The 25,802-nt window shown below is 43.6% G+C and overlaps 1 protein-coding gene across 2 annotated transcripts in view; it reads left to right on the top strand.

Annotated features, from left to right (window-relative positions):
• The first annotated feature begins 1,338 nt into the window (after positions 1 to 1,338).
• The window catches only part of LOC146008105 (embryonic polyadenylate-binding protein), a 155,314-nt gene continuing 130,850 nt past the window's right edge, over positions 1,339 to 25,802 (top strand). Inside the window, exons 1-2 of one of the 2 annotated variants that reach the window (XM_083147041.1) lie at positions 1,339 to 1,493; positions 3,222 to 3,420. In XM_083147041.1, the coding sequence (XP_083003167.1) occupies positions 3,228 to 3,420 (193 nt within the window). In that variant the 5' untranslated portion in view covers positions 1,339 to 1,493; positions 3,222 to 3,227. Of the gene's footprint in view, positions 1,494 to 3,221; positions 3,421 to 25,802 lie in introns of those variants that run through there. The other variant, XM_083147042.1, reaches the window with a different exon arrangement.

The following is a 25,802-nucleotide window of genomic DNA, read 5'->3' as shown; positions in this document are numbered from 1 at the left end:
ACTGCATGTGGACACCTTAAAGCAATCACAAAACAGTAGCATAACTGTTTGATTTATGCCAAAGGTAACAAAACAGGAATGTGGCTTAATAGTCTTCCTAGTAAATGCTAGTTAAGTAACATAATTTATACAGATATAGTAGTGAAAAATATGGACAGTGTTAATAATAATTGTGAATGTTGCATTTACCATGTGAAATATAATCACAGATTATGGTGAAAGTGCAAATTAAATTAAATGAAATATAAACATCTGTTGCCATATCCTTTACAAATCAAAAACAACTATTTGTATCCGCTGCTGGTGGTGATTGCAACTGAAATAATATACACTCTGTGAAAACAGTTGTGACATGCCAGCGGTTTTGCTGCCATTCCCCAAAATATTCTCTTTCTGTCAATCACTGTGTTAAAAATATTTTTGCATCAATAGATACCATTCAAGATTCTATGTGTTTTACATTGAAGGTTTTCACGCAATGGTGCTTCCTGTTGTGGTGAATAATTGAAAGGAGTTGTAACAAAGACCAATTCCACCCTGCAGCAACAACAACAACAACAACAACAACAACAAAGAATAACCATTGTCGCCACACTGTCATCTATAGCGGAAAATCATTATAGCCATTGATGGGTAAACTGATGATAGCCATTCCTAGGACACAAACCAACAGAGGATGAGCCATATAATAACAACTTCATATCTTCATATGCTGTAGGTGGCACAAGTAAAACAAAGTGAGTGTGGAGAGCAAAGAGTGAAAAATAGGAATGGACAATGGGCATCACTATATCTCACTTTATGACTGATGTTGAATGGTTTTGCCATCAATGGAAGAGATGTAGACGGGTTTCTCTCCATTGATAGCAAAAAATATATATATACAATTATTTTACAAGGTGCTAGATGCTTTACATGGAGCATTGCTCCTCCCTGAGACCTTCGAAGCGTTACCTGTCCCAGGCTGTAATTGGGCTGAGGGCAATTCACTGAAAGAACAGGAATGACCATAGATCAGGAGTAGCCAACTCCAATCCTTGAGAGCTACCAACAGTTCATGTTTTCCAGCTCACCTCACAGGTGCACTTATTACTCACCAACACATTTTAAAAGGTCCACAGGTGGAGCTAATTACATCACTTCTGTGAGGAGACTTGGAAAAGTTAACTGTTGGTAGCTCTCGAGGACTGGATTTGGCTACCCCTGCCATTGATGGTCCAATATCAAAATCAGTGACCATCGATGGTCATTCCACGTTTCAGTATCGATGGTAACCATCGGTAGTGACCTCACCACACCGATGCCATCCCTAGGTGAGACCAGGCTCGCCTAGGAGCGCATGACGCCATATAAAGGCTAGGCCCCGCCCCCTGCTGGGCGATCCCGCTCCTGCGTAACTGGGCGGGTTGAGGCCGGGACGCGGTTGTAGGCTGGAGGCGGTGGTTGTGTGATTTGACCGGCAGAGCGGTTCGGGCTTTGCGTGGAAGTTCTCGGTAATTATATATCCTGCAAGGGCTTCTTTCCCGTCATCATGCGTTGCGCCCCGTTACAGCAGTGGCGGCTGTCCGCTGAGCTGGCGGGGTGCAGCGCGCTGTGTGGGTCTGTGACGCATGTGCTGTGGAGCGACAATAACAACAACAGCGTTTTGTGCGTGGTGTAGAGCCCTTCATGAAGCAGGCGATACCGGTACATAACGTTACTGGTGTCGTTATTAGTGTTGTCCTAGGTCTGCTAAAAGAACCCTCTAGTTGGCCATGGACCGTGGTAGAAACCACCGGTTCTACTCTCAGCCACCATAATAACCACATCTGCCCCCCAACCCCAATTGCCTGTTTTCTGACCTATTGCTTGCCTTGGGTGTGATGTATAACATTGCTTGCAGAATTCCCCCTCTTTCCGAAGGAGTTGCTGATTATTATAGTCCAGTGATGCACAGTTTTGGACTGCAATCCGTAAAAAATTACTTAGTGACTTGTTTCTTGCAGTCTCCATGGTTGTGAGCACAAAAAAACAAAAACAAAAAAAAACATTGCTTGGGTATCCCTCCTGAAATGGGTTGTATTGGGAGGTATGTATATTTGATTTAAATGAACAGATTAATAATTCCTGGGTACTGCTCCACCTACACGAGAGCCAATTATTTTATAAAGATTCCTTTTAGTTCAACAAGACCACATAAACCTTTAACATACACATACTGTAGAAAAATAAAAGCTACTGTATCCTCTGTCTTGTCACATGCAAGAATGGTAGAAGCCACACTACTAGGACAGGAATCAAGAGAGCTATGTCTGTATGGCTAACCCCAGTGGTGTCAGGTGCATTAACTGCTAATGGGCCAGATTTACTAAACTTGAGTAGTGATAACATGGAGAGTGTTAACACACCAGCCAATCAGCTCCTACATGTCATTTTTCAGACACAGCCTGTGACATGGCAGTTAGGGGATGGTTGTTTATCACTCTCCATTTTTTATCATTTTTCAAGGCTTAGTACATCTCCCCTAATGTATGTTTGATGGGAGCAGTAATTGCTCTAATAAACACTTATTTGTATAGTTGCCCAGCAGGGGGCACACAGAACACTTGAATTGCCCCCCCTAGAAATTAGAAGCTGGGGCCTGGATTCTGTTTTCCCCTAGGTTTAGGAACACAGGTTGGATTCCACCCACTTTCACATAGGACAGGGATGGGGAACCTTCGGCCCTCCAGCTGTTGTTGAACTACACATCCCAGCATGCCCTGCAACAGTTGTACCATGGCCACATAGCAAAACTGTAACAAGGCATGCTGAGATGTGTAGTTCCAAAAAAGCTGGAGGGCTGAAGGTTCCCAATCCCTGACATAGGAGATGAAAATAATGGGGGGATGCAATGCATTTGGGTGGACCCTTTCATAGGAAGAAAGGACCTGACTTGCTTCGGTATAATTCATAAAATGCAATTAAGTACTCTGGACATTAGGTAATGGTATATGATACAATGGGCAAGATGTATCAATTACCAGAAAGTGATAAACAGCCAACCAATAAGCTCCTACCTGCCATGTTACAGGCTGAGTTTGAAAAATGGCAGGTAAGAGCTGATTGGTTGGCTATTTATCACTCCACACTTTATCACTTTTTGAAGCTTGATACATCTGGCCCAATATTGCTACATTGATGAAATATAACATAGTTAAAGAACAAATGTAATGATATTCTTTTTAAACACCCTTTCACAGCTAACAATGAATGCAACAGGTACAGGATACCCACTGGCCTCATTATACGTAGGCGATCTGCATGGGGATGTAACCGAGGCAATGTTGTATGAAAAGTTTTCCCCGGCTGGCCCTATACTGTCTATCAGGGTGTGTCGGGATATTTCCACTCGTCGATCTCTTGGCTATGCCTATATCAATTTCCAGCAGCCTGCTGATGGTAAGTTGAAATGTATGCAAAAGGATTTGTCACTTAACAGTAAATGAAATGTTTGCTTGTACATACCCACTTTAACAATGTACTGTACATAAGGAGCGCCCGTCTTCCTCCGGAAGGGGACACGCATGCGTCCCCTTACTACGGAGCTCCCCGCCAGTCCCCACCACTCTGCCGCCCGATCGCACCTCCCCGCTCCCACCCTAACCCTGTCCGTCTCCCTGAAGCGGAGACGGGCAGGGTTGCGTCCCCCGCCGTCAGGAAACTGGGATGCTCACGCATCCCAGTCAGATGTAGCGCCGGCTCGACAGTGGGGGCGGTCTGGCGAGCCCCAGCACTGAATGAGCGGTGCTACATCTGTATATTGTTTTTTTATTTGTAGGTTCTTTGTGCACTATGAAATAGGAGTTATATATTTTCACTACAGTGGGATACATGATTGCTTTACTTAATGTATTGTGTACAATGGGGTCAATCCAATTAGGAGTTTCCGAAAGGACATTTTTTGTGAAACATAAACAAGCACATGGTTTATAAACATTTCTGCTTTAGTAGTCCTACAGTAGCACTCAAATAAGCAGTGTGATGGCAGTAAGGAAGCCAAAGCACTGCAGAGAGCTCTGCTTGTGAGATCTTACATTCTAAATTCTAATTTGGAATAGTTGCTGTGAGATTGTGTACAAAAGTCCAACCAGGGAACTAAACAATGAAAAGTGGGGAAACCATCCTGGATCCCAAAATAATAACAATAAAAGTAGCAGCATTATATGATAGGCTGTTAGTGGTCATAAGGAGAGTATAGTTTTTTCGGTACCTGTTTAGTTTCACGGTGGCAGCATGGCCGCGCGCTACTTCTGGGTCTGTGTCCACTTGCGGGGCTCACTGCGCTCGCCCACACTGCGGGCTCGGTGGCTCGCTACACTATCTAAAATCAACTCCATGCCAACGTGGATAGTGGGGGTATGAACTATCCACGTTAGCATGGAGTTTCTTTTAGAAAGTGTAGTGGCGAGCACAGTGGTACTCGTCATTCGACCTTTTCCTACCCCCACTATCCATGTCGGCGTGGAGTCGATTTTAGGTAGTATGGTGAACCCGAAGCGTGGCAAGCACAGCGTGCCCCGAGAGGGGACGCGGAATACGAGCCCGAAGAGTGGCGACCACACGCGGAATACAGGTGAAGTTACGCGTCCCCTTGCGGGGCTCGCCACGCTTCGCGCTCGGTGACTCGCTGCGCTCGCCACATTATCTAAAGTCAACTCCACACCGATGTGCAGAGTGGGGGTATGAAAAGGTCAGAGGACGCGTACCGCCGCCGCGGGCTCGCAGCGTTTGCCACACTTTGGGTTGGGGTTGATAGTGGGGGTGGCGTTGACAATGGGGTTGCATTTAACATTGAAAGCACCCATCAGGGTGCTTGTACAATTAAAAATCGCATTGCATGCGAGGCATGCGATGTACTAAGATGTTACCTCAAACCATATTTGATCCTTATTTTTTTTGTAAGGATATCTAGATGCTTATCCCAAGCATGTTTAAATTGTACTACTGTATTTGCATCTACCACCTCTGATGGTAGGCTATTCCACTTATCTACTACTCTTTCTGTGAAGTAATTCTTCCTCATATTTCCCCTTAATCTTCCTCCCTCTAGTGTCAGTACATGTCCTCATGTTCTGTTGCTCCTCTTCCTGTGAAGAATGTCTCCCACCTGTACCTTGTTAAAACCCTTGTTATATTTGAAAGTTTCTATCATGTCCCCCCTTTCCCTTCTCTGCTCTAAAGTATACATATTGAGATCTTTTAGTCTTTCCTGGTACGTTTTGTGATGTAGGCCATGCACCATTTTAGTTACTCTTCTTTGTACAGTCTCTTATGTATTTATATCCTTCTGGAGATATGGCCTCCAGAACTGAACACAATACTCTAGGTGAGGTCGTACAAATGACCTATACAGTGGCATTATTACTTCTTTCTTTCTACTGCTGATACCTCTCCCTATGCAACCAAGCATCTGACTTGCCTTCTTCATTGCTTTGTTACATTGCCTACCTGCTTTTAAGTCCTCTGAAATAGTGACACCTAGATCCCTCTCTTCCTCAGTAGTTTCCATTATAGTGCCATTTATACTATATTGAGTCTTTGGATTTCTGAGACCCAAGTGCATGATTTTGCATTTTTTGGCATTAAACTGTAGTTGCCATTCTCTTGACCATTTCTCTAATCTACCTAGATCCTCAATCATTTGTTTTACCCCTCCTGGTGTGTCTACCCTGTTGCATACCTTTGTGTCATCTGCAAAAAGGCACATTTTACCCTCAATTCCATTTGCAATATCACCAATAAAGATATTAAAAAGCACCGGTCCAAGTACAGATCCCTGGGGTACTCCACATGTAACCTTTCCCTCCTTTGACTGTACTCCGTTGACTACAACTCTCTGTTTTCTGTCCTGCAACCACGCTCTTATCCATTCAACTATCTTAGAATCCAATCCCAAGCTTTCAAGTTTATTTAACAGTCTGCGATGTGGGACAGTGTCAAAAGCTTTACTAAAGTATAGATAAACTACATCTACAGCCCCACCTTGATCTATTACTTTAGTCACCCAGTCAAAAAAGTCAGTAAGATTTTTTCAAATTATGCTATTTAAACCCCCTAAGGATATAGTAAGCTCCATTGGGACAGGGAATGATGTGACTGGCTAAATATTCCCTGTAAAGCGCTGCAAAATATGTGCGTGCTACATAAATACTGCAATAAATATAAAGGCTTTCTTTACCTTTTCAACTTTCCCATGTGGCGCGCACAAAAAAAGTAAAAAAAAAAAAAAAAGTAATGTCCTTTGTAGGACGAGATGAATGTAACAATGGCTCACTGCACCCAACTTCACCTAATTGGTTTGACACGAGTGAGTTGCAGTTTGGATAATAATCCTGGATGTGTTAAACAAAGGCTGAGCAAAATACTGTATAAAGAAATGCATTAAGTGGAGCATGTACATTGTCTTGTATTGATCATACTTTGAATATTCATTTTCAAACCGTTAGATCTGATTATTTGCATTGTGGATTGGACTGTACACACAATGAATTCCCAGCTTCATCTTGGGATAGAAGATGATCTCACATTTACAGAGAGACTGTGCCTACTGGGGTGGGTGGGCAAGTGGCAGAGCTGTTACCTGGGAGGGGGATGATATGACCAACAGCCTGACCAGCAGCGGCAATGGAGATGGTTCAGTGTGTATGAACATAAGCAACCACAATCTGCAGAAATGTTTGCAGATTGGTTGTTCTGCTGATTTTATATTGCAGGTGTTTACCCAGCAAACAAGTATAATTGCACTGCTATGGTAGGCTTCTATGCAGATAGGGTTATTTTCTTCATTTTCCCTCTAGTACAGTGGTTCTTAACCTAGGTCCTCAGGACCCCCAACAGTTCACGGTTTCCAAGTCTCCAAATAGAATCACAAGTGAAGTAATTAGCCCCACCTGTGGATTTTTTTAAATGTGTCAGTGAATAATGAGTACACCTGTGCACCTGCAGGGTGACCTGTTGGGGGGTCCTGAGGGCCGAGGTTGAGAACCACTGCTCTAGTAGTTCTTTATCAAAATCTGTAGATGGAAAAACAAAACGAAGATAAGACTCTTTGGTTGTTGCAGTGGGTTGCTATTTTTGGCATCTAAAAAGATAATCTGTGAAGGATACGAAATGAGCCACCAGAACATAATAATTTAAGAAAAAAAAAATGTAAATCTCCTTAATAATAAAGACAGTTTGTGGTACTTGTGTAGTTTTACGGCACCAGAGAGTGCCCGCTCTAGCTTTGAATCGTGGCAGCTTGCCAAACTGCCTTACTTCTCTAAGCTACGTTATCAACGTAGCACCTGTTTGAATCCTGGCAGCTCGCCAGCTGCCTTACTTCTGCAATCTATGTTATCAGCGTCCTACGCTGACTCCGCGGCAGCCCAGCGCTGCTACTCCTAAGCTCCTGCCAAGCCTAGTGAGCTCCTCTCACACAGCGCTGGCGCCCGCATGATATCCTCTCTTCTGTGGAGTACTGGGCGCCAGTACTGTGTGAGAGGCGCTCACTAGGCTTGACAGGAGCTTAGGAGTAGCAGCGCTGGGCTGCCGCGGAGTCAGCGTAGGATGCTGATAACGTATATTACAGATGTAAGGCAGCTGGCGAGCTGCCAGGATTCAAACAGGCGCTACGCTTAGATAAGTAAGGCAGTTTGGCAAGCTGCCAAGATTCATAGCTAGAGCGGCACACGCTGCCGCCGTGAAACTAAACAAGTACCCAATTTGTAAATAATTTACAGTGAATAAAGGGTACTTGTTTCCTAGCACGGCCACACCGATTTGCATCGGGGTGATCGTGTCGGAAAAATCGCGTCGGTCGCATCGCATGCGATCGACCCGATTTTTACATTGAATCAAATGTGAATAGGGTCCCTGGGACCCTATTTTACGTTGGATTCAATGTAAAGTATTCCCCAGACCCCCAATTTTACCCCCTCAACGCCACCCCACGATTGACGCCAACCCGAAGCGTGGTGAGCACAGCGAGCCCGTGAGGGGTGGCGGTGCGCGTCCTCCGACCTTTTCATACCCCTAATATCCACGTCAGCGTGGAGTTGAGAATATAAAGTGTGGCGAGCGCAGCGCGCCACCGAGCCCGAAGCGTGGCGAGCGGACGCGTATAACTTCACAGGTATACGCATTATAATGGCACAAGACCGACGCGATGCTCCCGATTTCAATGTTAAAAATATTCTAACATTGAAGCCTATGCCAAAATTGCGGGCATCGCGTCGGGGGCCATGTTAATGCACGCGACCGACGCGATGCCCCCGATTTTGCCTTTGCCGGCAAAATGGACCTGATTTCAAAGGAAATCGGGTCCATCGCGGGCATCGTGTACCTTAACTTAAAGGTACACGATGCCCGCGATTGTGGCCGTGCTAGGAAACAAGTACCGAATAAAGTAATCAACATCACAATTGATCATAGACTTTGGGGATCTAGGTGAAGTAGTTTGCAATAGGTGATCACATTTTAGATAAATTTGGTCATCAATCCAATCTGAAATTAGAATAGGAGAATATGCTATATGTTATAAGACAATGGTTTCATTAAGTTTCAATGCTTAGTCAAAATATGAATTCAAAACGTGAATGACACAGCTACTCCGTGACTAGGGTTGTGCAGATCGAGATTTGCACTGTGGGCACCCCATCCGCACTCCGAAGGTAACCTCAGCCCGCTGTTGCAGATGTAATTATGCGGCACAAGGAAGACATCAAAGAGGTCAGACCAGGTCTGGCATCCTATTATTTCCTGCTTGTGAATCAGGCATCTCCAATGCATCTGTATGGTCAGTCAGAAGCTAGGGCACTGGAGGAGGAGACACTGGCTAGACTCTCTATAGCACCAAAATTTATTTGGTTAGATTACTTGCTAACCAATTTGTGTTTGCCAGAAGAGCGTCTGATGCCAGAGTGTACCGGATGCAGTCAAAATCCCGACATATAGAATGTACAAGTGAAACAGTCTACATGCCTTTCGGTCGACAGGTGCGAGGTCGACATGGGTTTTTTCACTGTTTTTTGAACCGACATGTGCCGACAGGCGGTATTTCATGCCCTACCATCCACTACGGCGTGGTGGGAGAATAAAATTGTGTGCCGAGCGCAGCGAGGCACCGTGCCCGAAGCATCGCGAGCGATGTGTCGGGCTGCGGTTCACTTGCAACTGTGTCCATGTCGACTGTGTCGACATTCGGGTAAAAAAACTGTGAAAAAACCCATGTCGACCTCGCACCTGTCAACCGAAAGGCGTGTAGACTGTTTCACCTGTACATTCTATATGTCGGGATTTTGACCGTCGGGATTTCATACCGAATCCGAGTGTACAGTACCTACAGTAAAGCATGGAGGCGGTGGTATGTTATCTGGATCCACTAGTTGTAATGTGTGGCCACATTCATTCTGAGAAGTATTTAGTTTTTCTCAGTAACTCTGCTCCCTAGATTGTGTTTTTTATTAAGACAACAATGCCACCTGTCATGTTTCCAGGAAGACACTGGACTGGTATACAGAAAATGTAACAATCCAGATGGACCGGTGAGCTCGAAATCCAGATATTTACCCCATTGAATTCCTATATGGAGAATTGGAGTGATGGGTGAATTCTGGGCCAACTCAAACTTTTTCAGTGTCTTTGTACTTAAGGCAGAATGGCAAAACATGCCGCCTGCTGTTGTCCAGGAACTTGTGGATAGTTTGCCAAGAAAGTCAGAATGCAGAAATGGCACCTAGCGTTGATATCTGTTCGCATCCTCCTGAGGCTTGAACAAAAATCTGCATGTAGTATGGCTTTCTGCCCTCCACAAGACCATTGTAAACTCATTAACCTACAGTATGGATCCTGGCTTTTATTGTTGAAACTATTGGTTAACATTGTGTGAGGAAAAGGGATAGTAAATGAGAAACTCTAGTCCTAAATATACATGGTTACAAACCCTTTTCCTTGTGCGGTAAGTATTTAATCCAGTCTTGTTTTTATTAACACATTTTCTGCACCTTTTATTATATATTTTACATGTTCAAATAATTCAGGTCTCATTAATTTGCTGTTTTTGAATGAAAAAATAAAATATATGTATTAAAATAAACCTACATATCAAATGCATTTTTTTGTTTTTGTTTAAGGTGTATTTGCAAAATAGATGGATTATCTGAGAATGCCCTTGTTTTACTGCTGCAGTAAAACTTATGCTGCCCATATACTTGTGCGATTACATTCAATGCAATCTCAGGTTCGATTTCCCTTGAAGCTCAGCATTCGATAAATCGCATGAAAAAAATCATTTTAGTGCATTCGATTTTGCATTGGATCATGTGATTTATCGAATGCACCGTTCGACAAAAAAAATGTAGTGGGATCGAATGCGTAAAAAACACACCAGATTATCGAACAGATCTTGAAAACTGTAAATAGAGCGTTGGCCTATCTGGGGGATATATAAACAGGCAGCCATTTTAACTCCCTGCACTCCTGTTTGCTTTGTGACTAGAGAGGATTGGTTTATACCTGCTGCTCGTTCCACATTGCTAACTACTGTGCACTGCTTTGTTCTGCCTGGCATTACAAAGTGCATCTATCCTGCTGTGTCTTGAGATGGATTCTGCAAGATTTCAAGCTCTCATGAGCTATGCTGTGCTGAAGATCAGGGGGGACAGGGAGAGGGTCCAGCAAAGGAGAAGAGATATCATGCTGGACAAGGGCATGGCTACTGCAAAGGCCTGATCGCTCCTACATGCCCCTCTTGGCTCATATCCGCAAAAGTAATCCTGAGGACTTCAGAAACTTTCTGTGGATGGATGACGACACCTTCCAGGAATTGCTGGATCTGATGACCCCTATATTGAGAAGCGGGAGACCAGATCCTCAGGAGAGGCTCGTGGCTACCCTGTGGTTCCTGGCGACTGGGCAGTCCTTTGAGGACCTCAAGTATGGGACACGCATCTCTGCGCAGGCTTTGGTACACATCATCCCTGAAACCTGCAAGGCCGTTATCAAGGTTTTACAGTACAAGTATTGTAAGGTAAGAAAATCACACCACACATTGCTTGCCATTTTAGCTTTAAAACAACACTTTTTAAAATATATGCCCAGCATGGCTGAGAAGCCCAAACATGTGAAAACAAGACTGTGCTTTATATCTTTTAAAAGGTTATATGTCAATTAGTAGCATAAAACTATCGCAAGCTAAAACTATCGCAACATCAATTATAAATCCCAACAGATGTGGTACAGCCTGCGGCACTAGCGTTGAGTGATTTCGCTTTCAGGGGTGCACTGCACACATGCAGTTTGGGTCAGGAGGAAGATGGATCCCCGCTACCATCTACCTTCCCCAAGCTGCATGTGTGCATTGTCCGCCTGCAAGCGATGTCACTCAAATGTCTGAGCTGCAGAATGCACCACATCTGCTGGAAAATATTATAAAGTAACATGTTCAATATATGGTGAAAGTGGACTAATTTTTTAAAACGTCTCAAAAATATAATGTGTACATTATGGTGCTGTGGAATAAATTTAAATCAACCCACATTAAATAGACTTGGCTCCTCCACCTCATCCTGATCTGCCAACATAGATGTGTATATTGTGAGGAGGCAGTGGATGTGTGGCTGGTTCGGGGTGGGTAGCTGGTTTTGGGGGGGGGGGGGGGGACTGGATTTGAGGAGAAGACTGCAGAGAGGTGGAAGGGTGGGTGGATGGGGGTGGGTGATGGCGGAAACAGGTAGGGTGGTTGATTTGAGGAGGGGTGTGAGGAGGCAGTTGGTAAGTGGAGGCCGTTGACTGGGCATAACCCAAATGGTACATGGGCTGTTGATGAGTATGTGTACTGGAGGAAGGGTGGGGTGGCGTGGTTTAAATGTCATTTAAAACATGTTTTTATTTGTTTTACAGTTCCCTACAACTGTTGAAGAATGGCAAACCATCGCTGAGGAATTTGACAGGCAGGCGCTGGAATTTCCCAAACTGCGGCGGGGGCCATAGATGGGAAACGTGCGGATCACCAACCCCACCAACAGCGGCTCAGACTACTTTAATTATAAAGGCTACTTCAGCGTTGTTCTCATGGCGGTGGTTAACACCAACTATAAATTTATTTTCCTGGATGTGGGGAAAAATGGCCGATGCTCAGATGGCGGGTCCCTAAGGAATACCCGCTTCTACGATCGGCTGACCACCAACTCTATTCACCTGTCACCTCCTGAGCCAACAAAGAATGGCCTGGGATTTGTGTTCATGGCAGATGAGGCCTTCGCACTGCACAAACACCTAATGAAGCCTTACCCACAAACAGTCCTGAACCATGAGAGGCATATATTCAATTACCGCCCTTCTAGGCTACCCTGCGGTTCCTGGCGACACAGGATTGTGGAGAATGCATTTGGCATTCTCAGCAACCTGTTCAGGATCTTCCACTGACCCATTAACATGCGGCTTGACAAAATAAATGATGCAGTAACCGCATGCGGTCTTCTGCACAACCTTCTCCGAGGCAAGGCAAGCAAAAGAATGCCATTGCTCCCAGCAGGACCCAAAGACCCAAACCAGCCAGTGGAGCTAGCGCAGATTTCCTCTTTGTCGGCTCCTGTAGTTTCCTTACGTGTCTCTGCTAGGGCCAAACAGGTCCGGGAAATCTACAATCATTGGGGAGGGAGCTGTGGCATGGCAAGAGGAATCTATCAGATAATAAAAACAATAACTATCAACTTACCCCACTCTCCTCTGCAGCATCCTGACTTCCCTACTCAGACTCTGCCATCACTAGGAGTGACTCCCTTGGTGACCGCTTCTCCAAAAGGAAGTTGAGCTCCTTGTAGTACCACAACTGCGGAACGTACACCTTGTCTGCACCCGACCCCGACCTCTTGGACTCCTCGATCTTCCTGTTTTCTTTTACAAACACTGTGCTAATGTTTGTGATATTTTTTTTTTTTTTGCGTACGTATGTCACAGAGGCGGCAAAGTATGTGGGCTTGGAGTACTCCACCAGCCGGTTGTAGGCAGCCTCCTGCTTCTGGTTATTGCTGTAGTCAGGGGATGACGTCAGCCATAAACACTCCTCCTCGTGGTAAAGGCTGATCAAGCCAAACAGGAAGTCACCCGTTTCATGCGACATCTGCAGAATTCTAAATAAAAAAACTGATGTAAATATTGTGAATAAATAAGGTTTGTGTATATAGTTGCATTTATTATACTGTTGATATTTAAAGTTTGTATTATAGTTGGTGTTGTAAAATAGTTTGTTTTGGAGTTAAAATTTTGTGAGTTTTTTATCATAATACATTATCGTGCGGGGTGCTGCAACAAATGGTGTGCACACGGTCAGTGGGGCAGTTTAAAACAGTGCACATGGGCCTCCTGCAGCATAATGGTGGTCAGTGGGGCAGTATAAAATTGTGTGCACATGGGCCTGCTGCAGCATAATGGTGGTCAGTGGGGCAGTATAAAATAGTGTGCACATGGGCCTGCTGCAGCATAATGGTGGTCAGTGGGGCAGTATAAAATAGTGTGCACATGGGCCTGCTGCAGCATAATGGTGGTCAGTGGGGCAGTATAAAACAGTGTGCTCATCGTCCTGATTCAGTGTAATGGTGGGCAGTGGTGCAGTATAATGCTGGCAAGTGGGGCAGTATAATGGTGGGCAGTAGAATGATGTGCACATGGGCATGCACGGCCAGCAACTTGCAGTGGTGCAGCATTAAAGTAATGGTGTGCAGTGTTTACAAAGTATTAAAAACATTGGTCAGTGGTGTAGCCTGCCTACCTTTTGCCCTGCAGCCTGGGAGCAGTGTTCCCTCTAAGCTGTGCGCACGTGCGCGCGCACACACCTTGACGAGCGTGCGCACAGACAATACAACTGAGCGCACAAAGCAAAAGTGGTCCCTTTTTGCAGTTGTGGACTCAATTAATGTGTGTTTCACCCATTATCTACATTGTGTGCTGTATTTTGAATGTTTAAATGTTTAATATCATTTTGAAGTAAAGTTAACACAAATGCTGAACGTCATTTTCCAGTTATATATAAGTGACGCACAAAAATGTAAATTTCATTCCAAAGTTGCACAGCCAAAATCTTTAGCCGCACAAAGCCTTCGTAAAATTAGAGGGAACATTGCCTGGGAGCCCAGCAGCGTGCATCCAGACTCCTCTCCAGTCATGTGCACAGGATGGGTGGAAGAGGAAGGGCCAGGAAGTGACCAGAACTCTTCAAGAATCGCACGTCACTGTTTAGAAACATCGCATGCGCACAAAACAGCATTCGACCGCACATACAATTCGAGAAATATTATGTGCAGCACATAAGACCGTGAGACGCGACATTCGAGCGGCCTGCCAGTACATCGCCTCGAATGGTACACATTTTGTGCATACAATCATTCGATTTCTCGGCCAGATCAGGTCGAAATCGAAGGATTGTATACAATATCTCACAAGTGTGTGGGCAGCATTATACATACCAATATTTGTATGCCAAAAAAAAGTTTTACCCATCTACATTTCTATTTTCTTTAAAACTGCTAACCTATCTCCCATTCCTTTCCTTTGCTTACCAAAAAGAAAATTTTTATTAAAACTCCCAAACACAACTGAGCTTGGGATGAGATACCTATCCTTGAATGGCCACCTGAAATCATTGTGTGTGCCTTGAGTTGCTGAAACAGAGCCCGCTCAGCTACTTCGTGACATTCACTGCTTACAGACTGTGTGCAGAACTACTGGACCTAGGCTCCTACGGTACAGACCCTGAGAATAGAGACTGTCTTCAGGCTAAAAGAGGGTACACGCGGTGAGATATGCACTATTTTTCTATTCAATTTTGCTTATAGAAGCAAAATTGAATGGGCATTGAATGTTTTTTTTATTTATTTATTCTGGTGCATAACCCTAACCTTCCCCTTCTGCAGTCTAGCCCTCTTCCAAGTGCGTAATCCTAAAGCAGCCTATACAGGTCCCGATGCAGGCGTGCGTTGTGGGCTTCAATTGCAGCGATCAGATTGCATTGCATTGCCTGTGCATGCGTTATGCATGCGATGCAATGTGATGAAAACTAAGTACAAAAAGTATGTGCAAGGACATACTTTTTGTACTGTGCGATGAGGTGCCGCGGGAGCGTGCACCTCAAAGCACAGAACGCACAGCCCTGCATCGCAGCGTGTATGGGCTGCATAACTCTAGCCCTAACCCTAAAAATAAAAAAACACGTTTACCATTTTTTTATGTTGATCATTCCGTTTCAACCTTTTGAACCCATTGATCTATTTACTGTCTGTCTATTGTCTACCATCTGGATGCCATATGATGGTTGGATCACACTGTAAGGATGTGGTGATCCTACCTTTGGTGACAGTACCTTTACAGGTTTCTAAAATTTATATATCACATGCAGCCGTTATTTCCCAGCGGTGTTCTTTATTTGTAAGACACCGGAGTGCTGTGCAGAATTGGAAAGTCCGGAAAAGTGGTCATACAGGAAATGCTTAAAGAATTCTCTAATCATCAGAGAATTCATGACTTTCTCAGCAACAGTCAGCCAACACACACACATTCCAAAGTTACATTCCAAACATGAAAATATAGGAAAGCCTCAAGCTTATTAACTATTAAATGAAGAAGTGTACATTTGAACACCTAGACCCTTTTTATTCCTCATTTCATTATTCCATTACAATAACTACTCAGTTATCCTTATACTTGCTGAAGAATAGACAGGAAAGAACATTGCATCATAATTGTGCACAAAGGCAACATCAGCTTTTCCTGTAGAAATGCTGTTCTTTTCTAGCTGGGGGCAGCATCCCAGGCTAAGATTAATTTTCTCTTGTGGTGGGAATTCTTTGCTTGCTGAAACTTTGCTGTCCTAATTCAGAATGGAAAAGTGGCTGCTCTGACTCCTTGGACACTCCCCTGGGGTATTCAAGATGGACAGTTACAGTATGGCATGGAGGAAGAAAATGTTATTTAATCTCTTACACCAGAAATTTTAGCACATTGTATAGGAAGGGTTCTGCTTATTCCTGCTTGCTTTGTAATGAGCACTCAGTAGTTCTGAAGGACACATTTACTATATGGAGCAGATTGTAGGAGCATTGCACAGAATGTTTGATTAGCACTCTGGAGCCCAGCAGAGGTGATGCTAAGCTGAACAGCAATGTAAGGTGCTTCAGGATTGCTGGAGAAGACACATAGGTGTCTGATATAGGACTGTGAGGCCTGGTATTAGAAGGTTACCGGTACCCTAGATTTGTGTAGCATATACTTTGTGAAATGGATCTGATTTTATCCAGGCAACAGGCCTGTATGTTCCTATGTAGATTTACACAATTCTAGTGTCATTCATGTGTGGAAGGCAATGGAAAGCCTGATGGTCTAATGTAAGTGGATTACAGATAGGACTGTTTGCCTGTCTGCATGTATTGACAATTATGCAATAAGATGCTTTTGTCTTGTAATGTAATTTCATTGATTGCCTCTAGCACTTGCAAAATTCTTGTTATTTAGAACAATGTACAACTGATCCCCATTGGCGTTTTTTCTGCACTTTGTTTATGGATGTCTAATGCAGTGCTTTGCAAACTGTGCCATTACACCCTGGGGTGCCTTGAATTGGCAGTCCATGACCAGTTCAAATTCTTTGACTTTAATGTTATTGTGCAAGTTATATATAATATAATATAAATATAGTGTACCCTCTACAGCCATGGCCAAAAGTTAGGAGACTGACACAAATATTAATTTTCAGTCTGCTGCCTCAGTTTTTTTATAATGCCAATTTGCATATACACCATAATGTCATGAAGAGTGATCAGTGAAGAGTGATCAGGTGAATTGCAATTCATTGCAAAGTCCCTCTTTGCTATGACAATTAATGGTGACAGGTGATATTGATGAGGACAAGGCTGAAGATCACTCTCATGCTGTTTGAATTAGATTAGCAGACTGGAATCTTTAAAAGGAGAGTGGTACTTGAAATTGTACTTCATCTGTTAACCATGCAAGAAACATATGCAGTTATCATTGCTTTGCATCAAAATGTCTTCATAGGTAAGGATTTTGCTGCTAGTAAGATTGCACCTCAATAAACCATTTATCCAATCAAGAACCTCAAGGAGGTTCATTAGTTGTGAGGAAGGCTTCAGGACGCCCAAGAACATCCAGCAAGTGTCAGGTTAATCTCTAAGATTGGGGCACCACGTGTGCAGAGCTTGCTCATGAACAGCAGCATTCAGGTGTGAGTTCATCTTCAAGCACAGTGAAGCGAATACTTTTGGAGGATGGCCTGGTGTAAGGAAGAGCATCAAAGAAGCCACTTCTCTCCAAAGAAAAAACTTCAGAAGGAGAGTGATATTTTGACAAAGGTACAGGTATTGGAATGCTGAGGACTGGGGTAAAGTCATTTTTCTCTGAACTACTTTTCAGATTGTTTGGTGCATCTGGAAAAATGCTTGACCAGAGAAGGAAAAGGTGAGTGCTACCAGCAGTCCTGTGTCATGCCAACAGTAAAGCATTCTGAGACCATTCATGTGTGGGGTTATCAAGGGAGTAGACTCACTAAAATTCGAACACAGCCATGAATAAAGAATCGTACCAAAAAATCCTCCAAGAGCAACTTCTCCCAATCATCCAAAAACCGTTTTTGACAAACATTGCCTTTTCCAGTATTGGAGCATTTTGCCATAAGGCAAAAGTGATAACCAAGTGGCTCACATCAAACTATTGGGTCCATGGCCAGGAATCCCATTGAGAACTTGTGTCAATCCTCAAGAGGCAGGTAAGCAAATCCTCCCCCCACCAACTCCAATCATTGATTAGGTTGAGAATGTGGCTCAGAAGTTCATTGACAGCATACCGGGGTGAATTATAGAGGACTCTTTGCATAAACTTAATTTAATTGTCAATAAAAGCCATTGGCAATTGTACTTTTACTTCAGTATATCTTAGTAACGTGACAAAACCGGTCTAAAAAACAATGAAGCAGCAAACTTTGTGAAAATCATTCATTCTTTGGCACCACAGACCGTTCTCTATATTGGCAGTGCAGAATATCCATTTTTTTCTGATTTTTCTCTGAGAATATTTTGGCCTTGGGGTGCTGTGAAAATAAATTCTGATACTCCGAGACACCGTGATTAAAAAAAAGTTTGGGAACCAGTGCAGATGAAACATACTTAAATTCAAAAATTTAACAACATTACCATGATTATCAAGTAAATGTGTACCACTGATGGGCGTGGAGATGTACACATTTTAAGATATGAAGAACTACTTATACATTGCAGTAATTTCCATAAGTTGCTTATTAGAATGTACTGTATTAAAATGCCCATAGAATGTGCAAGATTTTTGCTGAAGATCAAAAAGGATAACCATAGTCTACAGAAATTGTCAGGAAATAAAAGCTATTTTTTCCTCTCAATTGGATATCGTGGAAGAAAAATTGGGATCACTCTAGAACAGTGATTTTCAACCTTTTTCAGGTCGCGGCACACCAGACAAGACTTCAAAATTGCCAAGGCACACCAACATTTTTTAATCAGATATTCCAGATATTTTGCATACCATAATGCCAGTTACATGTTATATCACACACATTAATGGCCATTACAAGTTATGCCACACATCGTGATGCCAATTACAAGCTATGCCATATACCGCAATGGCCATTACACATTATGCCAGGACTCAACAAATTTCTTGCAAACGAGGGATAATATGGACAGTGCGCGCCGAAGGCGCGCGCCAAATTTTTTAACATAATGCCAACACACCGCACACCCATTATATAGTATACCACATGCCATAATGGCCATTACATGTTATGCCACACACCGTAATGCCCATTGCACATTTTAGTGAACTTTGTAATTCCGATTACACATAAGCCCACACATGATGCCCATGACATACTATGTAACACTCCGCAATGCCCATGACATACTATATAACACTCCGCAATGCCCATGACATACTATATAACACACCGCAATGCCCATGACATACTATATAACACACCATACACATTTGACACATAAGTGCCACTTAACTACATGCTCAATGCCAGGGGCTTCATGCTCGATGCCAAGGTGGACTGAATGTGCTCGTTGCCAAGGGGGACAGAACTGTGCAGTGGCCCACTCCTGGCTCCCGTCCGCTATTTGCAATTCAATGCACCGCCAGTAGTGTGCAGCAGGGAGGGAGGGTGGGAGCAGTAGGGTGGGAGGGTATCTGCAGTGGGGTGGGAGGGTGGCTGGGAGGGTATCTGCAGTGGGGTGGCTGGGAGGGTATCTGCAGTGGGGTGGGAGGGTGGCTGGGAGGGTATCTGCAGTGGGGTGGGAGGGTGGCTGGGAGGGTATCTGCAGTGGGGTGGGAGGGTGGCTGGGAGGGTATCTGCAGTGGGGTGGAAGGGTGGCTGGGAGGGTATCTGCAGTGGGGTGGAAGGGTGGCTGGGAGGGTATCTGCAGTGGAGTGGGAGGGTGGCTGGGTGAGTGCAGGAGGGTGGGAGAGTGGGTGGGAGTACACCATACTAAGTTAGCCAGCCGATGGTTAGCCGGCCCGCTCACCTCACTCCCCCCCACCTCCTCCTCCCAGTGTGCGTCCGTGTGCAAACCCCCCTCCTGCCTGTGCTTACACGCCGACGACCCCTCCCCCCTGTCAGTGTGCGTCCAGTGTGCCGCTCACGGCTCCCCCGCTATGTACGGGAGAGAGACGTGCTGTGCTGATATGTAATATTCATATCTCCCGCTGCTGGACCACTAGCCAATGGGCGCTCGCGGTCCAGCAGCCACCAGTTGATTGGCTGCTGGACCGCAAGCGCCCATTGGCTAGTGGTCCAGCGGGATATATGATTATTGCATAGCAGCACAGCACGTCTCTCGAGTCCCGGACAGTGCACAGCGGGCGGGCAGTGCGCACATGGACGCACACTGACAGGGGGGGCGGATGATGCCGAGCCGCCTGCCCGTCCCCCCTGTCAAATAGAAACTCCGCTGGTGTGTCGCCGTGACCCGAGGCATGGCGGCACACCTGTCAGCTGGCCGCGGCACACCGGTTGAAAATCACTGCTCTAGAAGGCTGTTGGTTAGGAGATAAGGGGCTGATTCAGAATGCATGCACTGACTATGCAAATATCAGTTTTATACAGAGACATCCACAATCTGCATCTCGGTTTTTGCATACAAAGATGCAAAATCTGACCTGAACAAGTCCTTGGTTTCTCAGAATGGTTGTTTGAACCAGTGAATCTCATTTTTAAATATTTTTATTGCCTCTCTCAAAAATGGTCAGTCTTTCAATCACCCAAGACAATTGCAGAGAATGCTTAGTGCAGTGATGTCAAACTCATGGCCCTCTAGTTGTGGAACTACACATCCCAGCATTCCCAGTCGCAGTTTTAGCAATCCATTATATAAAATCTGTGGCAGGGCGTGCTGGGATGTGCAGTTCCACAACAGCTGTTGTGCTGTGAGTTTGACACCACTGGCTTAGTGTAACGTCCATGCTTGCACAGCATTAATACCATCAGTCATTTGTGTCCGAATTGTGCACCTCTGAATCAGGTCCCAATTGAGGTGATTTTCAGCTTTGAAGAATAGTAAGTGACCAATGTCTGGAAGACCCTCAAGTACTTTCCACTTCTTGTTTCACCTAAAGTTGTAGTTTCATTTAAGGCAGTGGTTCCCAACTCTGGTCCTCAAGTACACCCAACAGTGCATGTTTTCCAGGTCTCTACACAGAATCACAAGTGAAATAATTAGCTCCACCTGTGCATCTTTTAAAATGTGCCTGAATAATCTGTGCACCTGCTGGGTGACCTGGAAAACATGTACTGTTGGAAAAACTTGAGGACCAGGGTTGGGAACCACTGATTTAATGGATTCAGGGGTAGATTTATTAAGCTCGGTGAAGTGATACAATGTCTGTTTTTTTATTACCGGCCAATCAGCTCCTACCTGTCATTTTTCAAACCAAGCCTGTAACTTCACAGTTAGGAGCTGATTGGCCGGTGATAAAAACCAGATACTTTATCACTTCACCAAGCTTAATAAATCTGCCCCTCAGTGTCCTGAGGGGAGACCTGGAGAAGCTTGGCCTGTGACAGAATAGGTTTACAGCTATACAGTTGCATAACTCTGTAAAGGTTCAGCTGGGCAGTTCTTGCATGGGTCTATGTCCAAAGCAATATAGTCTTTGAAGAGTATAATATTGGAGCTGGTATTTCCCAACTGCAGTCTGCAAGTTGGTTTTAAGTAAGATATGGGATAAGCCATAGGTTCAACCCAGAGTAAAAATTGGAGAAGAAAGGAAGATTTGGAGTGCAGGACACTTTTCACCTTTTTCTGGTGCTATCATGTATCAACTTTTTATCAGAGGGGATGCAATTAATTTTTGCTCTTATTACTGAGGGTTGGAGTTGCAGTTAGGATGACACAGTGTTCCTGGATGACAGAGAGAGGTGGCCTCCGCAGGGTTGCTAGAGTTGGAGCTGCTTTCAAAGCCACCATCCCAGAGATCTAGAGGAGTAGAAATGTAACCCTGTCGGTATACAGTAGTTCTGCTATGCAAGAATAGGCTGCATGGCCGCCTCTCCAGTTACAGCAGCAGGTTCAAAGGGAACTGGCTGAAAATCAGCTGCTTGATGTTTCCTGAGGCTTCAACAGAAAAGGAATAGAAGAGATCGCCAAAAGAGAAGTTGGGTTCTAGGTTATGAGGGGAGTTTAGAATATGGTAGGTAAAAAAAAGCAGGAACAGGGTTTCTGCTTTTACAATATTAATGTGTTTTTCTATAATACTTGGTGGAGAGGTTTCATACATTTCGAGACATCGCCCCTCTATTATTATTATTTTTTTAATGCTGTTATACATGTAATCCTTAAATTAGGACTGAATTATAACTCACTGTCTTAGTGAGAATAGGTTTTCTGGTTTATGACCCCTGAGTGCTAATGCACATACATGGACATGGTTTTGCCTAGCTGCCTCAGCTTCCAAGCTTGCTGTGTATAGGCTCCTCACTGCCTTATGGAATTTGAGTTTGTTACTGAATTTTGTGCTTTGATACATCCTGTCCTGAAGGAGGTTTAATATTGGCTTAATGTACATAAATTATTTGGGCATAATAAAAAAAAGTTTGAGATCATTAATATTTCATTGCATAATGGCCACTGATAGTCTTGGTATCTAGGTTTTATATGTTGACCATTTAGGCTCCTGGTACAAGCATTGATGCACTAGGTATGCATTATATGACTGGCACATAGGTAGGTGTCTAATGTCTTCTGAAGCTGTGTGTGTGAATGGGGGCTGGCTGATCTGAATATTTTCTCCTTGTCACAGAAAGCCTTGCTTCACCTCTGCTGAAGTATTTGTATAAAGAGGTAGGTTTCCATTCAGAAAGTCCCCTGTCATGCCAAAGGAAAAGAAGTGAAGTATACCACCCTTCCACAGACGCATACCATAGTCTGTGATCCATGCTCGTCTCATGATCCCCCTGCTGCTTCCAGGACTTGCCCCTCCTGGTACCTGTGGATGAAGTTATATTAAATTGTGCATAGCTCCAGGAGGGACAAATGCTCTACTTCACGCTTATGATTGATGCCACCTGTGTTGAGCTATTTAAAAAGAAAGGTGTTTCTATACTGGTGAATGTAATCCTAGTTTAAGAAGGAAGTCCAGGTAGAGAGAGCATTTTATCCATCTTATAATATGTCTTATTATGATGTATGATTTGTGTATATTACATTTAAACTAATAGATTAATAATGTCTAGACTTCTTGGTTTCTAAACATTTAATTAATTTATTGCATTTTATAGTACGCATCTAGAGATCATTGTTTGCCAAAGCTTATTCTGTACTATTTGTTTATGAACTTCTATGATAATAACAATAAAAATCATTTTGCACTAATAATGTCCAGACACCCAGACGGGGAGGAAGAAAAGCTCGGGTCCCTGTGTCACTTACACATCTCTCCAACCTCCTTTTTTTTCTGTTTAGGAAGGCTATGAAACCTGTTTCTCATCCTGCTCTCATTCGGACTACCTGGTTCAAAGGGAGGCCTTTTGTACAGTATGCCGTGCAACCCCTACTCTTCCCCTTTAATCTGGCTATGCTGCACTTACTTACAAGGGGTTCTTCACAGATTCATAGCTTTGCTTATTGAGAGGTGACTGCTCTAAGACTGACTGCAGTCTGCCTGTTTTATGTATACAATATATTTCCTACATCTCAGAAGCCCTAGGACCCAGGAGTGCAGCCTGGGTGGGACAGGAGCAACAGAGCACTGGAGTGAAGTTAGAATTGCCTGATGACTCAACAGATCTCTGAACCAGTAATTCAATGAGTCTGAGGTAACCTGCTATTCAACTAAGAAAAAAGGGGATATATAGGGGTTTACCACAGCGCTGGATAGATGTTATTTCATTTACTTTGTAGGATTTGCAAGATTAATTACTTTTCTTTGCTAGGACTTAAAAAAAAAAGGATTGCTTGACTTTCATAAATTTCCTAAAACAGTCAGTTTATTTAAAAAAAACTTAATAAAAATGAGCAACATATAAAAAACAGTTCCTTGTTCAGAAAGGGATTTGTAAGCTCACCAGATCTCTTGGCGACATGTATATTCTCCACAGATGTTGTAGAGGATTGCTACTTGGCAGGGCAACTGCCACTTCACTGGTACTCTTCCCTAGGGCACCACTCTGCCACTGTGGTGACCCTTCGGGTTTTCCCTGTGTGTGTAGAATTTCCTGTGTGTAGATCCAGCCCACATCTGTACTATTAGTGTCCCCACTGTCTGGAAAGTCTGACTTTGGTAGCTACTCTTTTAGGGGCTATGTCAGAGTTGCCCAACAATTAGTAGCCTAAAAGCAGGTTACTCTCTGCTGTGAGCTGCCGGGTGAATCAGACCTTTCAGTGGACCCTACTTGACCTGGTCAGGACTCTTCAGTTGGTGGGTTACCTCCTCCAAAAATAGACTGCTTTCATTAGTACTGCAAATAAGCAAGACTGATTTCTGATTGGTCTTCTTAGGAAGAGTGACGTTTTGTAGGATTGTACTGTAGGTAAAGATTGCCTCTCTTCCCAAGGTGAAAAATTGCTATTTCCAGAATGTGGCATTATTAAAACCATCCATTTTATTCTTTGTCTCTGATTTTCGATACTGTAAACTATACAGCAGTAAACTTTTCCCTCTTCACAGCTGGATACACAGATTTCAGCCACCTGGAAACATTTGGATAAAAATGTCCAGATGTCCAGGTGTTTCTATGCTCTTTACCTGTTGTTGCCAGGTAATTTTTGTCCCCTAATGGATCAGCATCCCTGTTATCCATGAAGACTACCCCTGATCCCAGGCACAATTTCTTTGCGAGATGGGTCAGATAAGCTGGAATTGACCCTTAAATGTATTTACACCTTGTCTGGAATTTCTCTCTGCCCTATGTTCGTATTGGCATGGGTTGAGAATGGGAAGGCGCAGCTGGTTAATGCCTCCTGGTTTGACCTAATTTATTTTGCAGAACTTATTTAGGAATCAGCTGTGTACCATCTAGAGCCACCTTTCTTTCTGAGCTTTCTGCTTCGGCTATTGTGCCTGGTGACTTTGGGCCTGGCAGTCAGAGGTTTAGTCAAACACGCTCGGGAGATTATTCTGTCTTCTGGGAAGGTTTTGATCATAATAATAGACAAAAAAAAAAAATAGTGCACCCTGGCGAATTACACAAAAAACTTACACAATTTGTATTAACTTTGAATACTAAAAAAGAAACCTTGACATACTGTAGTGCAAATATTGTTGGGGTGATTGACTCATTTTATTTTTAACACCGCACTCGAATGGGGGCAGTGCAAATATTCGTAAGTCGCCAGGGTGCACTATTTTTCTTTGTCTATTATTATATCTCTAAAGCTTATCTGGTGAAGGCTTTATTGTGACATCCAGGCTGAATATCACATATTGCGCTGTGGAGATCAGTTATATTTTCTCAAGGTTTTGATCATACTAGACAACATTATTGTTGGATAACATTATTGAGCCTGCTACTGTGAGTGTTAAGTCAGGAGCACTTTTTACCAACGTCTGTCTCGGACCTACACAGAACAGTCTTTTTGATTCTTTTAGGCTTTTCCTTTTATGTTTAAAAGCAGGAGAAGCCCCGTTGGCTGCAAGAGGGTGGTAAGCCGGTCTATCTCATCATCTATATTCCAAACAAAAAGAAAATCCATCTGCATGACAATCTTCCTCCCCACCTAATGGTTCCCATGGTGGGTACTTGTCGGTTTCGTTCAACAGATATTTGGCTTCAGACTTGTTCATATTCTTGGGTCCATATTTTTGTTTTAGATGGTTACAGGAAAAAAGTTGAAACCACTTATTCTCCCTTTTTTTTATACCACTGGGTTTCTTGTCTTTTTTCACATAAAAGGATGGTTTTACAACTGTTGATGCAAAAACGTTTGCATTACCATGAGTTCTGTGGACTCTGCGGGCATTTTTAATCTCAAATCGATAAATGTACATTTTCTTTTTCACAGGTTCAAAATAGAATCCTTACACTTGCTGCCAGAGGAGTTTCTGGTGTCTGTGAATCTTCTCATCTGGAAGCCTTTTCCATTTTTAGCCCTTCGACTGTACCTCCCAAGAGTTCACAAAAATTATGGTAGCTTATATTAATTCTCTGGAGGTGATCATTCACTTTCTCAATGATCTTATTAAGGCTTCGTTGGCAAAGGAGCTTAACTCCTCAGACGCTCATTTCTCATAGCTGAATTGCCCAATTCAAAAGTTCTGAATGGTGC

Source organism: Crinia signifera, chromosome 6 (assembly GCF_055691185.1).
Source record: "Crinia signifera chromosome 6, ASM5569118v1, whole genome shotgun sequence".
NCBI lineage: Eukaryota > Metazoa > Chordata > Amphibia > Anura > Myobatrachidae > Crinia > Crinia signifera.
The sequence above is the reverse complement of the archived record's forward strand: the minus strand, read 5'-3'. Positions and strand labels throughout refer to the sequence as shown.